This window comes from Lepeophtheirus salmonis, chromosome 10 (assembly GCF_016086655.4).
Source record: "Lepeophtheirus salmonis chromosome 10, UVic_Lsal_1.4, whole genome shotgun sequence".
In the NCBI taxonomy this organism is placed as follows: Eukaryota; Metazoa; Arthropoda; class Copepoda; order Siphonostomatoida; family Caligidae; genus Lepeophtheirus; species Lepeophtheirus salmonis.
In genome coordinates, this window is record NC_052140.2 from 4869498 (window position 1) to 4893250 (window position 23753).

Genomic DNA, 23753 nt, shown 5'->3' on the forward strand with positions numbered 1-23753 from the left:
GTCAGTCTAATTTTGACATCCGAATACATTCACGAGAGTGTGTAGTTCATGATTTTACTTCAGCCTAATCTAAAAACCCGTTTATTCTGATTAAATTTGGTAGAAACTTTCTACCTTCATTCTTTGTTATTATTCACCTCTATTCAGGCCTGCAACGCAGGGAACTTCTACTAGTTACATATAATATCTATGAAGATGGGTTAACAACTAATCATAGCGATTATAAAAGGAAAAACGTGTGCTCTTTATTCTTTTTTGTTCATAATTTAATAATCTGTGGAAGTGTTAACATCTCCCTCTAAAAGAAGAATCCTCACCTATCTTTTTCCATCCCCCAAATCATATATTAATATCATTTGGTATTAATAAGAGCCCTAATTCAGTAATACCAAATCCTCCTCCTTGCGCTCTCACACAAATCCCATCTCTAATTATCAATAAGATCAGCCAATGGCGCATGCGTGTTGTTAACTCGTTTGTGGTTTGTTTACATAACCAAGGAGAGTGTCACCACTTTGTGTTTGTTAGTAGTTTGTATACTTATTTAACCATTACGAAAAATTGTTACATCTGCGCCATCTTGCAGATATGGATGTTCTTTTAAAAAAAAATTGCTCATGTCATTTCGATGTTGTTTTCAAAAATCCATGTATTTAAAAAAAAGAGTTATCTTTGTAAATTAAATCAAGGACAAAAAGGAACTCATTTGAGGTATGGATGTTAATTATCATTGGATAAATAACACACTAAGCGTCTCCAATTTCCCCCTACACACTATAATTTATAGCCGTTTTGGTTTGGTTTAATTTGAAGGTTAAACTATATATATATATAAATAAATATTGTACATGTTATTAATGTTTAGTCAAAATATATTAACCTCTTTTTTGTCGTAATTTATGCTTGGAATGTTGGTCACATCATATAATTCATGGAATAATAATTCCCTTTGTGGTAGTGGCTAGCTAGCATACCGAGAATTCAGATCAGGAGAGGGGTTTCTACTTTCCTTCCGCTCTTAATGACTTGATAAAACAACATTTCTACAGGATGGTTCAGAATTAGACGTCCATTAAAAAATTAAATTATGCACAGATTAAGGTAATTTTTTTTTTAGAAAACTATGTGGTCATACAATTTTTTTTTACAGCGCCCTCTATTTGAGTAGCATACATAGTGATAATATGCATATTTATTATTATCTCTATGGTAACATACCCATATATTATATGAAATTATATTATCATTATTATTTTGCTGTAAGGCTGTGCTACTTTCTGCCTCTTTTTTTTGACAAATTAATATAAGTAAACACGTTTGCCAATATCTCATTCAATGTACTTGCCTTTGTTCTGAACAACTTAGCGGAGACGCCTTTTTACAGACTTGCAACTAGTACACACTTTAGATTTAAAGCAAAGTGCTAAAACGCCCCTGTTAGCTCGAGAAGACTTCATGTCGTACTGATATACTCTTTCCCACTCAAAATGTTGTTTTTTATCATATGACATCATTTTAACATTTATTTCATTTTTCCACATGAGGGTTGCAGTTTTTTATTTCATTTACAGAATTTTTCTTGTTAATTCAGTTAAGAGGGCAAATAAATGGAGGCATGTTCAAGCATACGCAACGACGTAGTTCAATGAACAACACACTCGGGATAATTTATTATGTTAAACTCAATGTCCGTAGGTTCGTGCCTCAGTCGTTCCTAGAGAAGGAAACATACTTTATGTACATGGATTTTAAAGACAACTCCTAGGTCAGATGGAGTAAAATGTAATTCTGTAATGTATACTTACACTTTATAAGTACAACTCAATGTGAACAATTAAAAGAAAATAAAAAAAAAAGTACACATGACACCTCATAGTGGACAAAAATGTGCCTCAAAAACCTTACCTTGAACAGACATTGATTATGTGATCTTTGTTTTGCCAAGTTTGGTTTACAGCTTTGGTACGCACAAATTCATTCTGGACCACCCGGTATGTAGATACATCGACTAAGAAGGAAATAATCTTTTTGCTCGTGTTCTTCATTCATTAAGGCAATCAAAATATGTACAATGTTGTACTTTCAGAAGAAAAAAACAAAAATGAAAGTTATGGTAATTAATTCACTAAAATAAAAAAAGTTACAGACTTACTATTACATTGGTACACTACAACGATGCCCTTTTTATATTAATTAATATTAATCCTTAGCATATAACATACCTACAACAACCATAGGTTCGTTGGTTGGTTGGTAGTTCATGATTTGAAGAGTGAGATTAGATTTAATATGTAATCATGAAGAACATTTAACAACATATTAATTTATATACTACATGAAAAATGCATTGTTTTAACAGCAGTCTTAGGGGTTGGTAACTAGAGAACTGGCCTTTCTACTCTTCTTACACATAATATGTAAATATAGGAGCGAGCCACATTTTCTCCAGTCCGGGTCGGTTTGGTTCTTTAGACGTAAATGCAAGGGTCGTTTGAAAATTCCGTGCAAAGTCCAAGAGATGGTACTACTGGTGCGTATCGAGGTTATGTTTAGTTAGTAGCATATTTTGGAAGACCCCACTCCAACTTTCAGACAGATCGGTCAATTTCTCTCTGTTTAGCATTCGTTTGAATCGAGGAGGTGTGTGATTTTCAATTAATGGACGAAAAATAATTTTGTGTCTTGATTAAACATTATTTTATGAGAGACAACGCCTCAAGTCACTAAAAAGAAGCTTCTTAAACATTATGGAGAATCTGCACCTTCAATTAGAACAGCTTATAAGTGTTTTCAAAATTTTCATAGTGCCCATATGTGCACAAGTGAAGCTGAACTTTATGGACGCACTGTTGAGGTTACTACTCCTGAAATCATTGATAAAATGATGCATGACAGAAAAGTGAAAGTGTATGAGTTTGATAGTGCTATGGACATCTCGAGTTGGAACCATTTTTCATTAATTTTGCGACCACAGCTGCTGATGTGTGAGCTAGTAAATTGTTGTAATGGAAAATGACTTTTCTTTGTGGACCAATCGTAGGCGTTTTTCTTGGAGCTAGGTTTGTTAACAGTCCAATCGCGATGAATAATATGCATCTATAATAGTTTTACCCTTTTTTAGAAAGTCGATGAGGATTATTCCTTGCAAACCCAAAGGACAGGCCCCATTTTCTTTCCGGCCGATTCCTCGATTCAAACGAATGCCAAACAGAAAGAAATAGACCGATCTGACTGAAATTTGGTGTGCGTTCTTCCAAAAGATGCTATAAAATAAAGATAAACTCGATACGCGCAAGTAGTACTATCTCTCAGACTTTGCACGGACTTTTCAACAACCCTCGTAATGCAGATTATTGTGCTACGAAATAGATCATTTTAATCAACTTTTCTTCGAAATATTGGATAAAATCTGACTTTAAGGGGTGAAATTTCAAAGTTAATTATTTTTGTGATAATGAGGTCAGTTTTCATTGTTTTCCCAGAAACTGATATCATTTCAACTATTGGTAATTTTGCTAATCTGTAGTTGACATAATTTCATCAAATTCCAATTTCACTTATTGAGAAACAATTGGAGATATTGTTACACATATTATAAAGGGGAAAGGGAAAGGTTGCAACAATTACTGCAGTGTTCCTTTCAGCTGTTTATTCTATTTTAATTGTATATATCATTTTACTTCACTTCAAACATGTTTTTTTAGACGTAGCAGAGCTCGGAAGACTTTTAATGGTGTGAATTTTCCCAATTGATAATATTGATTTATTGTTATTAATATCAATAACGTAAACCTTATTACATCGTCATCTGATTTTAATTTATTGAAATGTAATTATTCAATACTGGGTACTTTCATTATATTTTAATAAATACAATATACTCATGGTTGAATTATATTAAAAAATGGCATATTTGCAGTTAAAATGACACATTAAAAGATTAAATTGGAACACTGGTTTGCAAGATATGAACTAGATATCATGTTTTAACCATTAGATGGAGATCACATATTGAAAAACTTTAATGAATTATTTTTGATAAAACTATAATTTTGCTATCAAATTATATATTTTTCAAGCCTCAAATAGTAAAAACATTCAAAATTATTTCTTCTCCTTAGTTTTACACTTATTATAACATCAAATTAATGTTCCTCACAAAAAAAAAACAACATATAATTTGATACCAAAATCAAACTTTTATCAAAAGTATGACCACTAAAATCGATAATTAATGTATTAATAATTGAGCGCAAATAAGTGTTTTTTTTTTAAAGTCTAATATCTCGCTAACCAATTGGCTGATTAAAAAAAACAAAAAAACTTATTTTAATCATAATATTTAATAATACGCTATACAACAGCTTAGTTAATAAATTTCCATCATCGAGGGTATAAAATTGTTGAAATATAATAGTAATTTTTTATGTCAAAATAATATTTTTTTCAAATTTCCTTAATTTCTAACTCAAATTCAAATCCTCACTGAGCATAGAGAGAGTTGCAACATTGAACAAGTTGAATTTAAATGCTATTTGGATTGATATCATTACTAGTATTGTGTCGGTACTTTTTATTCGACTCTGTAAAGTCTAATCTTAGAATATCCAAAAAATGTCGATGGTGTATCAAGCCAAATAATATATGTACAATATCCTACAAAAAATATTCTTATTTTCATTATAATGCAATATGGATCCAAGTATTGATTTTAACTTTTGTAAGTACCGACAAATGGAGGTGGACAGGACTTTGGTCCTTGGTTTGGTTCTAAATAAGGACCCACACAACACTAATTATAACTTTTAAATAAATTCAAAAAATAGATGGATTGTCAAGTTTTTTTTTTTCTTTTTTTTTGGGGGGCTTAGAGAAATATATTTTTGGAAATATATTTTTTTTTTTCAAAAATCCATAGCTATTCACAAAAAAGTTCAAATGCCCTTCTTTTAAGAAAATTAATCTTTAAAAAATAAATTTTCACTCCTATTTTTGCGTAAAATGTTTTCATCCTGAACAAAAAAAAAATTTAGTAAAAAGAAAAGAAAATCCTTTTTTTTTTGGAGGGGGCTACACCCCCTCTAGTCCACCCTTGTAGACCTCTGATTTTAGATGTATATGATGTGTTAAAATGTGACGAGTCTAAGCCAGCTGACTTGCTTCGAGTAATTGATCTTAAAATGGTAAGTGTTGCAACTGAATTGTCCCCAGTACCCCACCCCCCTCCTACTCTACATACATGAAAATAATCCTTGGGAAAGACATCCTAAGAAAATTTCATCCAGTGTGTATAATATGTTTGAAAGTTTGTCGTCATCTGGACATTATGAGAATATAATATGTACAATATACTATATTTTCTTTTCTTTTGTAGGAAGGATCTGACCAATACCTCTCTGTTTCTACACAAGAACCAAGCAATCATCGGTAGAAGAAGACACCAGTTATAAGAAGAAGGAAAAGGCTGCCGGGAGGTGGTTTTTTTTTCGTGTGTTTTTTTTTTTACATAAGAGTGTAATTTTGTAATTCCTTAAAGAATAAAAAAATAATCATAATTAGTCAATTACAACTTCTATCCATATTCACCAAGACTTTCGTCATTTCATCCTTGCAACGAAGAGAGTGTAGTTCTCTCAGTCAAAGATAGCTATTGTGTAAGCATATAGAACTATTATTTTCTTCAACAACTGTTGTTTCCGCATTAAGTGTGTTCCTATTAAGAAGAAAACGAAGCACCCCTTCAAAAATGACTCCACTGTTTTCAAAACTCATTTTATTGCTATCAGGTAAGTTACATTTGGTGTGATATGAATTGACCTATTTTTATATGTTTCGTATAAAGTGCAATTAGTATAAGCAAATTGTAAAAGTTTTAATTCCTTCGTCTTAAAATTCATTATTCGATTACAACATTGGACACTCTAATTACTAACATTACATTGATAATATAATATAATTTTGATGTATTAAAATTTAGGATTCATTATGTTATTTTGGTAATTTTTTCAGTAATTTTATTAAAATATTCAAAAATTACACAATTAATTATCGATCATCCATGTGATATTCAATTATTGTATTATCCTCATCACAAGTTCTGTAAATCCTTCATTTTTTTTTTTTTTGTGCATCTTGTACAATTTGCTTATACAACTTGTACACAACATATATATATATATATTAATGCTGTGTTTCGTTCAAAAATCCTATCAAATAAGATTAGCCAATTGATATTAACTCTTATCTGCTCAAATTGACGTATTTGTAAAACGAAAATTATTAATATATTTCCTTGTCTTAATTGGTTTATATTTTTTCAACCATTTTTTCACATATCGTTAAACCTATATTAAGCGGTCAGTCTAGGTAAACTATCAAAGAAACTGCATTGTTCAACTGACCTTATGAACCAAGTTGCCCATTTTGTAACAATTGTGTTCCAAAATTGTGAACATTAACCGACAATAAAGTTATATGAATTTAAATGTCTTACACAAATTATATTTGTGCACCTCATAAATAAGGATTTGTGAGAAAACCGGTTAATAGATTGTGACCAAAAATCCTCATTTCACGATTTGAAAACAATTATATTTCGGTTTATGGCGTAAGATTGCGGTCTGAGTCATAGTATCTCTCCAAATCGGCCTACAAAAATTATTTAAGACCAAATTGAAGAAGAAATTTGATGTCTCAACACTAGCTATCCCCTACTGTCTAACAACTATTGGTCCATAATTTTCCTTTCGATCCATGGTTTCAAACGACGAAATGGACTTTACAAATAGTGTTGATAGAAAAAAAAAGATTAAGGCCGAACCGATTAAGTAATTCGGTTTTGTACCGAGTCTTAACACTAGTATACTAGTATAGTATGTATGTAAATAAGTGATGAATGGTTATGACTTATGTTTTTATTATTAACTGCCTGTCCTTAAAGTTGATTAATTATTTGTTAATTTTTGAAGCTAAAAATAACAAAAAGATTTTTTTAAAAGGTACAATTTTCAGTAATGCTATACATACCTAAAATTAATTGCTATATGAAAGAGTACATTTCTATTAGTGTTGGGGTTCGGTCTGTACAATCTAAGCCCGTCATAACTAGGGGTCTTAGAGGAGAGCAGCTACGCTATCATGACGTTAAATGAAGTGATCAGATGTGAGATGAAACAAATAAATAATAATCCTACTTTGTATTTAGGTAGGACATAGGCAGTTCATTTTCGATCCTTAATTCACCTCCGAGTCCAACAAGGACTAACAAACTTATAAATTGGAAAATCAAAAAAGGTAGTGTTGTAAATCGTAAGGATTTAGAGTATGTAAAAAAATAAGTTATCCAACATGAACATTGGAAGAATGTTTGAGGGAAGTGCAGCTTCGCTATCATGATGTTACATCAATGTATGTAGCTGGGTGATGTTGTTATATGAAAGAAATAAACACAAGTCCCATTCCATATCATACAAGGAAATAGGCTGTAGAGTTATATAATATATATTTTTTTTTTTGAGAAGAGAGGAGGGCTTGGTTTTTGGAATTTTCTTGAAAAAAAATCCATGGCTATTTACAAAAAATTAAATTTTTTGGGAATTTTTTTTCAAAAATTCTATTCATAAAATTTTCAAAAATCCACAGCTATTCACAAAAAATTTAATTTAAAAAATTTGAAATATTCAATTTTTTGCATTGCTGCATAATTTGCCACATTGAAAAGAAAATAATCCTTTCAAAAATAAAAATTTACCCCTATATTCGGTGAAAAAAAATTTCACACTAAAAAAAAAATTCTAGTCAAAAGCAAAAATATCTTAATTTGGGGGGGCCTTCAGCCCCTCCATTCCATCCCTTGCGGACGCCCCTGGTAATTACTTGAATGTCTATCCTTAATTCTACTCCGAGTACAACAAGGACATACACTTATAATTCTCCAACAAATACTTAATGTTAGTTTGAATCTTTAATGGTCATAGGAGCAATTAGCCTTAGATATTAACTCTTCAAGAATTAAAAAACAGTTGTTAATGATACCCGCATTGGAAAACATATAAAAAATTGTTCAAGATTCCATCAAAAAAAAAAAAAACTAGCACGCTAAAAAAACTTAGGATTTCAAACACTTTTTATAATGTGTGTAAGACAGAACTAATAATCTCCATGTTCGGCCTGGAAGAACCTTTTTGTAAGAAATAGGATATGAAGCAATGGGAGAAATTATACTCTTAAACCTAATGTGCGTAAGTTCGATTCACTGTCGCTCCTAGACAAGAAAATATATGTTTTGTATATTGACTTACAAGACAATTCCCAAGTCAGAGAAAGTAGTTGAAATAAAATAATACTTACGTATACTCCATCAATATTTTGGCGAATTTTTGGGGAAAAAAATAAGAAGTTTGCTCAACACAAAAGTCAATCCTACAGCAAAAAAAGAATTACTTTTTCTTTAGAAAATAAATTTCATACCACTGTTTGAAAACCACAGTCTGAATCGAAATATTCGAACAGATCGGAACAGAAAAAATCATTCAAATATCATACCGAGTATCAACACTAATTTATATGCCTCACGGCCTACATACTTACATATGTTTACCACTCCAGGAATGAGTAAAAATTCGCTGTGGAAAAAAAGTACCTCAAATTACCTCATTTTCCCTTCTTTTTGCAAAGTATATTTTAATAAAGTCCATTTATTTTTTTGTTTTTCTTTAAAAAAAAGAAAGAAAAAATTCACAGTTTCTTCATCATCTGGTCCTTAATTATTATTTTTATTCTTTTCGTATCATTGGTTTTTTATTCAGGCTAAAAAACAACGAATGACGGGGTAACTACAGTTCTTTGTATGCCATTAAAAACAGTTAATTTAAAAACCATCGTAATTAAAAAGGCATTTGTGAATATGTTCATGTTTTTGACCTTCTGATTTTCAAAAATTATATATTATAATAGATGTATTAAAAATAAATCCATTATTTTTTTCTTTTGATTGCTTTAGTAAAGTGTATTTCGCGGTGTATAAGTGCAAGCTGTTTGTACAAGTTACCATTTGTACGTCTAAATATGTTTTATTCAATTATAACTTCAGTTTTTTTATCTACCAACTACCTTTCCACGGATTTGATAACTTTTATGTATTTTGATCTATTAGAAGGATTTAGTTATTGAGTATTTGAGTACTAGTAATATAATTGATGGCATTTGAACTTTATAATGCTATATAATATATATGAATTCAAATATATACAATTCAAAAATTATATCATTAAGATATCCCCCATACACAGAATTTTCAATTTTTGGGGTATCCCCAAAAAAAGTACTCTAAATTATTAAAATTATTCATCTCCTTTTTGAGTTGCAACTTGTACATCACAGGTTCATTTTTTATTTATTAGTAACAATTTCTTCGTCTAATACCATTTAATTAGAAACTACTATTATTTACGTAGAAGTAATTTTGTGTCCGTCCTTCTTCATTCGGTCCTGTCCAGTCTTAGGAATGGTCCTCAGAACCGTCAGTCCTTCAGAAGTCAGTATTAGAACGGATTGAAAAATAAGAAATAAAGTTGAGTGACGTCATAAAGGACCTTATCATTTTTCACTAATCCAAAGGACTGAACTGGACCGGACCAGGACAAAACTGGACGAAATTGTAGTTTGAAGTCCTAAATGAGGAGAGACACAATATTGAATGAGATTTGAATAATGATTTAAGTTACAAAGTTGTTTTTATGAAAGAAAGAAAATTGAAAAAGCTTTGTAACGCACCAGAGAATTCTTATCAATTAATAATTTTAGTAAAAAAAAATCAAATATTTCATTTCAAGTTTTTAATTTTATAATCGTATACTTTTTTTTTGTATAAATGTCTGACGCTCTTATTACTCAAGAGCTAAGACATTCATGATAGCTACACCATGATTACTCAACAGCTAAGAAATTCATATTAATTCAAACAAAATAAATTCATCATGCAAAATCATGGATCCATAACATATTTTCACTTTTCTTTTATACTAACTTCCTTCTTAATTAAAGGGGGGGGCACCCCTTCTCCCTCTCTTGTTTATGCACTTGCTGAGGGGCTGGAAGAGTATTTATGTTAAATGTGACACTTGGAACGTTTATGGGGAAGACCATCGCGTTGTTGATTTTTGAAAAGTTATCGTTTTAAATGATTTTTTTTTCTAATTCTCTCTTACTTGTGGTACCTCATAAAATATTCCTCGTTGTGAACTACTTGGTCTCTACTTAATATACATCTCACATCTCACCTTACATCGTTATCTTTATTGTATCACACAATTTTTCTTCCAAAAAGAAACAGAAAGAAGGACCGAAATCATTTGGTAGTTAGGCAAATAAGTCAATCATACCAACTGCTATTTATCTCTTAAGTACTCCCAGACTATCATTGTCATATTATTTCTCCATATTTTTTAAGTAAATATATATTTCATAATTTTAAAATCCTCCTCAGTATTTTATTCCATAATGTATTATAATATTGCTCAGTAATATTTTATTAAAGGCGTAGCTTTTCATTTGTATTTCTATATTATAGCAAAAATTTCTTTAAAGTAGTAATAAGCAGGGTAATTTATATAAATATATATATATACGAGGAGGACTGTATTCCTGTTCTTTTGGAAACGGAGCATAAGGATAGAATAACTCATTCCTTCGTTTATTTATCAAAAATAATAAATTATGAAATAAACACGACGCATTAAGTCAGACGAGGGAATCGACAGGTGACAATAAAATCCCTTGGGGATTTTTTGTTAGCCAGCTTAGGCCCTGTCCTGAATAGTATGTTGATGTTTGATTAATTAGTACTAAAAATAAATGCCTCGCTTAATTTTATTGACAACATTCCAAAAGGACCAAGAACCAGTCTTACCTGAGACTAGGGCATTCAGGCTTATAGTAGGAATGGGCTGTATAAGGCAAAATTTTATTTTAATTTAGGTTGGATTTTTATAAATATCAAATACCCTGTCGAGACATATTATGACAATAAAATGGCTTTTGTCTCATAACCAAGGTGAGAATGCCGCCCATTTTATGCAACCGTGCCCCTTATTTACTCGTGATCCAGTATTATATATATATATATATTCTACTATAATGGGCAGATACGCAATCCAAAAACTTATCTGGTAGATTTTATACGTTGAATGTTAGGTAACACATTTTTTTCTCTCATAATATGTCTTGATAGTCTATATGGAAGCTAAAGAAACCAAGCCTAAATTATAACCTACAAATTCATAAAAGGATCTTCTTACACATATATTACACACTTATCATCTTCACCATAGAATTGCTAATAATTTACATATTCTTCTATGTAGCCTTTGGTTTAGTTTTAGACCAGTGGCTCTTAACTGGAGAATGGGGGGGATTTAGGTTTGGTTTAAAAACATCTCCATTTGAAATCACAAATATTATAACACAAGATGCGACAATGTAACTTCTTTTTCTCATAAACAATAAAACAAGTTTTATTTTTGTTTCATAATGATATTAAAAGTTTTGTTTTACTCAGATCATGTCAAATAGGGGACGTCCCCTATTGTCCAATCACCAAACTTTGGTATTTTAATACACATTATTTTGCCTTTTTTGGATACAAATTGCTGTTGTTTTGTTTACTGCGATGAAATAAATAGAGAAAATTTGGATTCTAGTTAGACTACACAGCAGCTTTGATGATGTTTTACCGTAAAAATTCAGCTGCAAAAATCTTCTTTCATTGGGTGGGGACAAAATACAAGACCCCATCTTTCTTTTTAAAGGAAAAAAGGGGACATTTGACACCAAATTTAGATTTGAATAATCCCCCTTGAATCTTGCAACAAAGGATGAATACTTTTGCGCCATATTGCAAAATCTTGATCTTCCAATTATGGAAAAGGTTATACGTATAATCAGTGGTAGTTATGATGAGATGCCTCCGTCTAACAAGACTCCTCAAGATATCAGAAATTTCAAATTTGCTCCAACTACTAATGTGGACGTTAAATGGTCTTTTAGTATCTATAAAACTATCAATACTGATCGATGACAAAAATTAACAAAATAAAATGTTTCTAAAATCTTAATTAGTTAATATAATATAGCAAAATTACCCAATAAATCATGACAAATACATAAATAAAAAACTAATTACTTTAAATAATCATTTTAAAACTGTATTTTTCTTTGTACATAAATTGCTCGATTTTCATAATTTGGGTACTCATTTATCAAAATTTTAGCGCTCATTTTGGCTGAAAAAATCGCTCAAACCCCTAAGTTAACTCATTAGTAATTGTTAAGAATTGACTATTTGCTCAGATTTTAAGAACTAAGTAAGGCACACATAATAGGATCATCAAATGAAATTAATACGACAATACTTTAAAATAAACTCTGAATTTTGTTGCCTGCAATTGATTTTTCTATTTCTTTAACTCCTTAAATTAGTGTTCTGAACGTTCATGATTGGTTGCATTCGAATTAACTTTTGTACTTAAATTCTAAACCATTCTCAAAAGTTATTGAATAACAATGTCATAGTTGAAAAGAGTTATTAGCAAACGTTAGTTTGATTTTCGAGGGAGAAAGGTTGCAAGATACAATAAATGAATAAACAATGAAAAAGATCATTAACTGCGTCAATTTAAAGTTTACACTCAAGATTATTTTTCAAACTTTATTAAAAACTAATTTGTGAACACAGTGAGAACAAAATTAAGCTTAGTAACAATGAGTTATAACTGAAATACACATTTTTTTTTCAATATGCCTCCCTCAGCCTCAATTTAGTATTCACCCTCTTTGGGAAGGCCACACAAACCTTACAGATGCAGTCTTGTGACAAGTTAGCCATGCAGTCTTGATGGCTGACTCCAAAGATATAACAGACTCGTGAGGCTTGTTGGAGAAGAAAATTGGCTCTAGATAACTTGTTCTCCTTCGTAACCGTCGTTATGAGAGGTTTCTACCTCTTTGGAGCGTAACCTCTTTCATATTCATCTTGCTGTCCATACCGTGTATCGTCCTCAAATGATTTATAGGAAGGCGGATTTTGACACACTTAATCATGACCTATGTTCTTACTGTTTGTTTCAAACCTTTCCCAGATTTTCGAGCAACTGTTCGTTGGGTTTAAATCGCTTTTTAATACTAAACACGGCGTCCTTGGCATTCACGGTTGGGGTCTTCTGGCGCGTTAGCCTTTCCAGCACAATAATTATCTTGGCTTCCATTTTTTCCTCTTTGAAAATACAGCCATTATTCATAAGTTATATTTAAAATACAACACTTTTTATCACTTGTTTTAAAATATTCTGTCGAAACAGTAGCTTTGAGCATTACTTAAATATGACGCATGGGATACAACATTATTTGAGTTATTTATGTATGAATAAGGAGCAAATCTTCACCAAAAGGAGAAATTTGTTCGTAAACCAAGGATTACCTGTATTGTGTACATACTTATGTTGGAATATAACACGTAGGGATCCATACTGTACTTGAATATTTCATCATTTTCGTGGAATTAAAGGTAACATCTGGTATTCATAGAGAAGCAGTTCTTGTAAAATTATTATTATTCTACTGCTACTTTTTATTTTTTATTGTTCCTATTTTAACTAAGAAAGTTTCTCTTGTTGAGATAAGAAATGAAAAAGAATCTACTGCCCTTGTTGTTCATTTCACGCTACATCTTCTGAAATATGAGTATATAGTATAAAAAGTGTCCATTTTTCGTACATTTATATATTTTCACTATTTCTATTCCTGGAATTTTTGGTACGGGAACTTTTGCCCTCAAATAAAGGGTGATCTAGCTAAATTGGGAAACTCTTTAATGGCTTATAACGAACAAATATGATGAGATAAAACCATAAATGTTTTGTTATTTGAAAGCTACATTTAATATAGATTCATAATGAGATCCGCCTCTCTTGATCACCTCGGGTACACGGCTTCAGAATCATTGGCTGGGTGACCTCGTGCGGATCCAGATTTACCATTTTAGTGAATCTGGTTATCACTTTTAATCTGCATTCCGTGGATGAAGTAGCCCAAGGAAGAAATTATACCTTCCAACAGGACAGTGCACAGGACCACACAGCCAAACAGAGCAGGATGTTTTGGAACCCAAATTTTTGGCCTGCAAACAGCCCGTACCTGAGCCAATGCGATTTCTATATTTCGAGGAGAGCCAAGCATGAGGCCAGTGCCAAGTATACTTACAATGGCAAAGCTGGATCTGCACGAGGTCGCCTGCGCTAGTAAAAAAAATAAATGACTAGCCTTGTTGTATATTGACTAATTTCAATGAACTTCGAATACTGGTTATAAGCGCTAAACCTTGTTGTACTTTGAGTAGAATTGATGAACGACATCGGGGTCATTCTAGCCAATATGTCCTACTATATGAAGAGTGGAATTTGTGTTTATTTCCTTCTTCTCACGACTGCTAGCAGCTTATCTAATAAAATGTGTGACAGGGAAGCTGCTCTCTTCTCTATTACCAGGTTCTTTTTCGTTTTTTTAATTTCTATTTTATTCAGGACAAAATCGTTGATAAGTTTTGTGTGTAAGTGAATGGTTCTCATAATACCTAAGCCCTACTGTGCTTTTTACCGCATTAACTTACAAATAAAAATAAGAGGTTAATTTAATTTTCCGTATTATAATTACAATCATTTATATCCTATGTATTTGCGTGTTTGTCTCACCAGGTGATCCAAATAATTGGATTAATCTAGGTATATATATATATATATAAATATTAATTATTATATAAAACCACAAGAAGTTGAAAAATCACAAATACATATTCACAATTTTTTCTGACTGAAAAACTGATTATTTGTAGGAAAAAAATATGTAAATAATTCATATTATGTTGCTTGTCAACATTAAAGCAAGTTAGAATGTTTATTCTCCAAAATTGAGTCTGCCTTATATTTACTATTTCCATTCTTAAACTAGTAATTATGTTCCATTTATGTTAATAAAATGTTCTGATTCATTCATTGTGTGGGATACAAACTGCATTTAAAGTTTTCCCAAATTCCTTGTCACAATTAAAGGAAATGAAAGTTTTAAAAGATAGTGAATATTCTTGGGTACTTTAATCCATTCCAAAAAAAATGAACAAAAGGCTTACAATTGACTGAAATATGTTATAAAATATAAGACTGTATGCATTTATGAGATGAAAAAAATAAATTGAGAATTTCAAATTTTATGGATATTTATTAGCGATTGTTGTTGTGTTGACGCGCCACATTTAATAAATATGTATATATTTCACTTAAGGCTCCACAATAACAAACCCTAATATACATACCTACTATGTCAATCAAATATGTAATAATATAGATATATAAACTAACAGCCTTAAATGGCTTTAAGGGCGATTATGTTTTCTAAAAATACTAACAATATGTTTTAATTTTTTATTAATGAGATTCTGATTCAAGGGGTATGAAGCTCACTATGTGAGCGAAAAAATCCCGTAAATGTCGAAAGAATCTTGGTATTTTTGCAACATATTTAGTTTAAAACTTATTATTTTTTTTTTTTTTGCAATATGGACCTTGGAGCTTAGGAGTTCCAAAAAGTAATCCAAAAAAATAATAGCCGATAAGTAGCTTGACTTCGTATTTGAAAGACTCTTCATATTTAGAGATACTAATACCGGGTGGGCCATTGAAATTTGAAAACTTACTAATTTAATAATTAATGAAGGTTGAGGTATCAAAATTAATGCCTATTTCGATATATTAAAGCATAATCGATTAGTTACAAACCAAAACAAACCTGAGTTTTCTAGACTACGTACAAGTCGAAAAAATGACACTTGAAAGTGATCCACAAATTTCCAATCGCGCAATCCAAGCAGTTGGGCGTCTCTAAGACTGCCGTTTACGCCGTTAGCAAGTCCAAAATATTGCAAAGGAAGAAGGCCTCTATAAAAAAAAGGCAGACTGGATCCAGAGGAAAGAAAGAAAACAGCCCAGGTCAATACCCTCAATTCCATAAGGACCCATACAAGATATCTTGGGATTTCACAACAGACTGTCTAAAGAGCTATCAAAAAGTGGATGGAAATAACCTCGTGAGGGGGAGAGGCCATTTTGGACACCTGCATCGAAAGAAACCTATCTCCTCCTTTGCAAGACTCGTTTGAATGAGTCTTTTGAACTCTTTTTATCACTTTTGCCCCCCTGATGGCAAGCCCTCGACTACATCTTTTGGGTTCATGTCGAGGGGAAGGCCTGCAGTGTACGTCATCCAAACACTAAGACCCTCAGAGCAAAAGTCATGCAGTACTGGGACGCCATGACAGATTACTACAGCTGCATCGGGACCCAGGTCTTCCACCAAGGCCTGGAAGCCATCATTGCCGCTAAGGGTGGCTACATTAATGATTAAGAGAGCTCAGCGATACATCTATTTATGATATTAATTTTGTTGAAATTCTATTGTTAGTTAATAAATTATATCTTATTGAAGTTTAAAATTCAAAGTGTTCATATTTAAATAGACCACTCCGTAGTATAAGTATTTACGGACAGGGGCACTCAGCGAGTGCACGTATGACAGAACTATACATCTTCCCACGGTTCATAAATAGAAATACATCCTGCCTAATATGCAACTGAGCCGTAAATTTACGAACATAGAAGATTTCACATGTGGATGTATCTCATTCAGATTTCCTGTAGTTTTAGAACTCTTACATATGATATTCTGTGGTCACCCCAATGGAATAGACTATTAAATCTTCTCCATTTTTTAAATTCATTGGCCAATGTGCAGGACCTTCGACGGGATTGACCCTTCTTATTAATGGATGTAGTAAATTTCGCTATGATTTGACTATTGTCCAAGACAGCATCATGGAGATAGATAATATTTGTCCTCTTTCTAGGACATATTTTATACATCTCTAGATATGATCCTCACCCTAAGTACATACTATATACTCCTACACAATCAAATATATAATATAGAGATATAAATATGAGTAATGTACATATGTATTCTAGCAATGACAAACTACATAATTTATATTCATATATAGAGATGAATCTCTCTACAATTGGCACCTCATAAAAAATCCTTTTGATGCAAAAAAACCAACAAAAAATAAAATATATCAGTGATGTGCCAAGATTTCCTCTCCTTCATTCATAACAAGAGGGTTGCATCTCAAATATCATGTACAATTTGTACATTCAATACATTTGTATGATGTATTTTAGTAGTAATGTTAAAACTCGGTCCTATATCCATTATATTATTCCCTTCTCGGTTCGGTGTTATATTTGTTATTTTTAATCTTTTATTTAAACTCATTTTTTTTAAATTATAAATAGAAATTAATGATTAAAATCAATCGAGAATTAAAGTGGTCACTTGGACAATTTAAATAATGTTTGGAAGGAAAATAGACAAGCTCTCCTGACGTTTAATTAATTTAGCTGCGAGCAGCTTTTGATATTAAGGAAATAAACACAAACCCCACTTTGTATAAAGCAAAAATATAATTAGGAATGACTCCGATGTCGATCCTCAATTCTACTCCGGGAATAATTCAATCCACTAGAAATCCTCAGAGTTAATCTTCGTCTTTCATGCACTAATGATTATTTTATTCTCCCTACTCATTCTCATCAATGAAGAATCATTAGTGTTGGATCGGTCGTATGACTGATTGCCTAATCAGACTTCCCCTCCCCCCCCTTAAAGTCTTTTTATTTTATTGTTCCGATCTTTTTTTACCATTCAACGATCCTAGCTATCTTTAAAGCTATTCTTCACACTCATAGCTAGAATTTAATAATATAAAAAATAAAATAAAATAAATGATAGGTACAACGCACAATAATAAGTTCTAGCCACACACATCCTACTTTAAACTTTAGGAATCTTCCCCCCTGAAAGAGTTTATATGGATCAGCTGAAAAGATATAGTTAGTAACTATGTCATTTCATGTGTTTTAGTAAACATAGAAGACCGATAAGGACCAATCCTAGAACTGAATAATTTTATTAAGAAAGGACTGATCGGAGTGCAGACTTTTTAATTGTTTTTTTTAGACCGATACGTCACTAGAGGTATATAATTTGTGTTGTTTTGGAAATTGTAGCTTGAATAAGCAAATTGTTCAAGTTACACCTCACAAATGAGAAGTAAAATTTAGAATACTTTTGATAAGTATAATGAATTAAATGTAATTTTTGATTTGAAGTTCAAAAAGTTCTTATATTACTTATAGTCGTAAACAGGGGCGTTTCTAGCTTTCATTATTTGGCTGGGTTTAGCCCTAAAAATGATCAACATCATCATATAATTACTTATATAAATAGGTTTACTTGCGTGCACGGAAAACTACCTGCGGAAAATTGCCCATGGAATATTGTCCTGGAGAAAAATGCCAGTTAAGAAAATTACCATATTTAGTTCAAACTTCATGATGAACATTATAAATTCGCTTAGTATTATTTATGAGAAATATTTGAACATGTTTGTTTGTTCCATCCCCCAAAGGAGAACCATCAAGTTTGAGTTATATTATTGGAATATAATTTCCTTGCAACATTTTAAATTCAATTCAATCTCGTCAGAAATGGATCGAGAGGATTAGTAATGAGGGGGAAATAAATAGCTATGAAAAAAAATTTGAAAAATCCAGAGCTGTTCACAAAAAATGAAATTTTTGGGAAAAAATTTCTAAAATTAAATTTAATATATGTATATATATATAAATCAAATATCCAGAAAAAAATTTAAATATTAAATTTTTTGGAAAAAAAATTCAAAAATTCATTCTTATTCACAGAAAATTAAATTTTTGGAAAAAATTTCAAAAATAAAAATAAATTTTGTTGTAAGAAGAAAAAAATTCTTAATTTGGGCTATATTATATATCCAGCCCTCCCCTTGCAGACACCCCTAATTTTATATGTCTATCTTCTGCCACCGGTGAAATGATAACTTGTACAATTGGCTAATAGTGCAGCCATCTTCACGTATAGGTCGGAAACTCGTATACTTTATCAGTACAACGTCATCGAACTAATTAAAGAAACATTAAAAAAAACAACGATGTATGGCCTTTTACACAATCAACAACATTACTAAACAGTGTGTGACCGGTGTAGAAGATATTATACATCTCAAAACGGAAAAAAAGATTCGTTCTTGAACGGAGTCTCAACTAAAGTACTACCTACTTTGAGGCATTTAACAGAGGGGTAGGAACTACCCCTCTGTTAAATGCCTCAAAGAACAAGAAGGGATATTATATTATTTAATATCCATATATTAATAACGGTATCAGAGATGGGAGTGGGGGGGGGGATGTGATTAAGATGAAAGGAAAGGTGGACATCAATTATTCATTCTATACCTATAATGAAAAAGTAATCTGTTTATATATTTATATTTTTTACTTTTGTTTCATTAAAGCAATGTGATCCATCAATTTTTAAGGGATTTTATTTATCGTATACATATGTATTTACAATAGAACCGTTTGTTTTTCAACTACATACTTTCGAATGTATTTCGAATACGGTTATTGTTCTATAATATCATTTTTAGATTGTACATCTAGCCAAAGTTAGAAAAAAGGACACAATTACTTATTTAGTCGATAAATTGGGTAAGATAAAGCAGATTTTGTTATCTTTGTATAAAATAAGTTTGATAGACATTGTTTTTACCTATAAAACTTATTTGTAGTATTATTTTCTAAATTCACCTGATCTAGCAAACAGAAAAAATAACATAGGGCAATAAATGCATTAAAATATAGGATTTTTTTCCATAAATGTTATTGCAAGGAGAAACATTTCGTTGCGTTCGGCACTCATAAGCAATACTTATATGAGTGCCGAACGCAACGATTTCCATTATTTTATTCACATTCACGACAATTGCCCTTGGATCTTTTTTGTATTACAAAACAGAAGAAAGGGCTCGGTACTTGCACTAATTTTAGACGAGTACAAATCCTATGAAAACATAGTAAACCCGCGAGTCCACTGCACTGATATTTTGATCTTTCCTTTTCGAAAGATGCGCCCTATACGCGGATCATATAAGTTTGCTTATGTTATTCTCTATTTTTGCTCCTTCAGATAATTTTTGAAGAAATCTTTATTACTATTTCTTTTAGGTTAGACAAATGTATATCTAAATTGTTTTATGCAAAATACTTAACTTTAATAATTATTGACTGATCAGTGAAGTGGTTGCTATTTTTCAAACTTACACCGAGATGTGCGATCTAAATATGATATCGTAGAGGAATCAAATTTTGCAGCGGTAATTTTCTGACCACATGACAATAACTTATCCTCATTAGCCGTAATCGAAATTCGATTTTTTTTGAAAAACTCATCCGACCTAATGTACTATACAGATTGAGTTGCTGTTAATTACTCCAAGTTGGTTGTATCAAGGAGTCTGTCAATCAAATCCTTGACAAGACTTCTACATCAAATATATATGCTGAATGTGTTTTGTTTTTACAAGAAAAGTTTATGTGAAATCAAAAACTGTTGAAAAAAGAAATCAATAAATCTCAACCCTACATCATAGTATAACAAATAATTTTGTAAAAATAAAAGTTCTTGACATTTTAATATTATTTTTATAAGAGGCTTTTAAGAAGTTAACTTGTTATTAAAGTTTGTCAAGTTGCTGGAAAATATAATCAATTAAATTGATATTTTTATAAGTATAACTATGATATTATTATACGTAGGGAATATCGGGGACAGTTGATACACGAAACGGCTTGCAACAGGTATTTTTCTTTGTACGTTTCAAAAGATACGACCCGAATATTAGCATTATAATTGTGTAATATAATGCAGATTATTGACGAAGGATCAATGATAATCAATTTTGCAAAGGTCTTAAAAATATTGGCATGTCAAAAATAAATCCAGTTTAGAACAAACTGCTATAGATAAGAACTTTTGCATTGCACCAAATCGAATATCATCAATTTTAGCTATTTATTATCTCTATCAGAGATATTTGTGTCCAAAGAATTTTGCAAATTTCAAATTATGAAAATGAATTGAAAATCGTTTTTTGTATACTTGAAATAGAAGCAATTAACTGATTTTCAAAACTCATGAGCTAAATTGCAACAAGTTTATTTTTATATAATATTCTGTCAAAACATTTTGTTCAATATTTATTTAGAGTCCAGATTTCAAATATGGAGGGCCGTCCGCAGGATTATATATATATATATTTTTTTAGGGGGGAATTTATTAGGAAAAAAATATAATATAAGTACATTTTTTGGAAAAAATTTCAAAATCTATAGTTATCCTCAAAAAATATTTATTTTTTTTGGAAAAAAACTACAAAATCCACAACTGTTCACACAAAATTTAATTTTCGATAAAAAAATTCAAATATTAAAGTTTTAGGACATAAATCTCAAAAATCCATAGCTATTATTTTTTTTGAAAAGTTATATTCAATTTTCTCGTAAAAAGATAAAGTTGCAAAAGGGGGTTGGGAGCTACCCGATTCGGTATAAAAAAGGAAGTTATGTTGCGGCACTCTGTATTATTAAAACAATGTTTGTCTGTAGGACGCTTGATAACTCCGTGTAATACTGAGTAGAATGAGTACAATCTATGCATTATTTGGTAGAATTATTATCAAACATCATCTGAGTACCTATGAATCAGAGGTTTTGGGGAGGAAGGGAGAACAAAATATGTATAATCATTGTTGAAACATACAAATCTCTCTCCTGCAACCCTTTTTCTTTTCATAATTGTCGAAATTCTGTTTGAAGTATTTATGTAATATATGTGTATACATACAATATAATTGAATGTGCTATAATACAGTTCAGAAGAAGGGAGATGGAAATCTAATCACGTCTTTTAATAAAAATCATCTTCATGTCTCAATATCACCCTTGAGGGCACTACAGTAAATATGGTATTGATTGACATAGCACGATGATTAAGAAATATTTGCTCTTTGCACTTATCATAAACAAGTATCAAATATCTCTTCAAAAATAACAAATTTATAAAGAATGTTAATTGAAGGTGAATAACATTATTTAAAGGGCCCCTGGGTTACTATATCATAGATATTATTGGTATATATATATATTTAGAAAGTTTAAAATATGTTTATTTTGTCGCAAAACATTCGATCAAATAGCTCACATAATCTATATTAATAAAGCATATAAAAATATGTTTTAATGTAGTGTTGTGTCAGTCCTTATTTTTTCCGGTCTAAGCCAGTCTTAGGACCGTCCTTTCGGACTAATAGTACTAGAACTGATTAAACAAAGATTAAATAAAGATGAGTCATCAAGAAATGAACTTTAAAAGTTTTTAGGAATGACATGCAGGACCAAAATGGGCCGAAACGAGACTGGACTGGACGGAACTGCGGGATTCAGTCCTAAATAAGGACCCACACAAGACTGTTTTCCGTAAAGATATTTTAGAGTGTAGATACTTGATCAAAAAAAAAAAAAAAGAAAAAAAATACAATCGAGCATGAGCTTCATATAATAAAAAAAGAGAGTATTTGTATATAATTGTATAAAACGATAGTATTTAAAAATGAATTAAATATTTTAGGCGTTTAGGGTTCAGGGGAATTGGCATAATTGAGCCATTCCGATACTGCGGAAAAAGCCGATTCATGACAATTCCGATGCATCAGTACGCCTCTAATATTTTTTTTCTAGTTTGTACATGTCCAATTGCAAACAAAATATAATCAATGAATCTTTTCAACAGAAAAAAGTAAATTCATTGAAAAAGTACTGAAGCCACAGGTTTTTTTTTTTTTGATATATGTCAAAAACTCATTCTTTTTTTAATACATCAGCAAAATCATTGAATTACATATTTTGATTTTTTTTAAATGTCCATTTCTAAACCATAACTCAAAAATCTTAATAAAAATAAATAAAAGATCGCAATATTTTAGTTATATAAAAATGAAAAGCAAGATGCTTAAATCATCCGATAAAAATTCTAACATTGGTTGTACAAATTTGTCAAAAGAATTGTTTAAAATTACCGTCAATAATAGGACAATCAGAGTATATTATTTATAAAAAAAAGTAATTTTCGAAAAATTTAAATTTGTCAAACAAAAATAAAATGTACAAAAAAATTGCAAATACACATACAGATGTATTATAGTCAAAAATATAATCTTTTTTGATTGAAATTTGTCAAAAATAAAACCTACACACGAAACAAATAAATATAAAGATACAAAAAAATAAATATTATTTATAAAAACTGGGGAGAAAGCAGGTCATAACTTTTGTAATAAATCAAAGGAGCTAAAATAAGTTTTCCTTCTTTTTTGTGTGTTTCTTCTTTTCCTAAGGTTAGTTTTGCGCATTTTATATTCTATTTTTTCAAAAAAAAAAAAAAAACACACACAAATAATATATATTCTTGTACATATTAATAGTAATATGTAATACTAATCTCTGACGTCATAAGCATACATACATTAGATATGTTACTCAGAGTCAAAAATATTCGATTAGAGATCTGTAATGACTTTTCAAGTAGTTCCACCATATATTTCCCTAGAAAAGTTTTTAAATCAGTAGTTCTTAGCCTGTGGGGAGCTGCCAAGTGGGAAATGACTGATTGTACAGGAGAACCACAGCTAGCTTCAAAATTTCACCAATTTCAATTAA

The 23753-nt window shown here is 30.8% G+C and overlaps 1 protein-coding gene across 7 annotated transcripts in view; it reads left to right on the forward strand.

Annotated features, from left to right (window-relative positions):
• The window catches only part of LOC121125239 (uncharacterized), an 86434-nt gene that overhangs the window by 19261 nt on the left and 43420 nt on the right, over positions 1-23753 (forward strand). The window contains exons 1-5 of one of the 7 annotated variants that reach the window (XM_071891291.1): positions 1527-1991; positions 2054-2113; positions 2211-3059; positions 3122-3506; positions 5375-5786. In XM_071891291.1, coding sequence (XP_071747392.1) covers positions 5747-5786 — 40 coding nt within the window. In that variant the 5' untranslated portion in view covers positions 1527-1991; positions 2054-2113; positions 2211-3059; positions 3122-3506; positions 5375-5746. The other 6 variants (XM_071891289.1, XM_071891290.1, XM_040720391.2 and 3 more) reach the window with 6 other exon arrangements.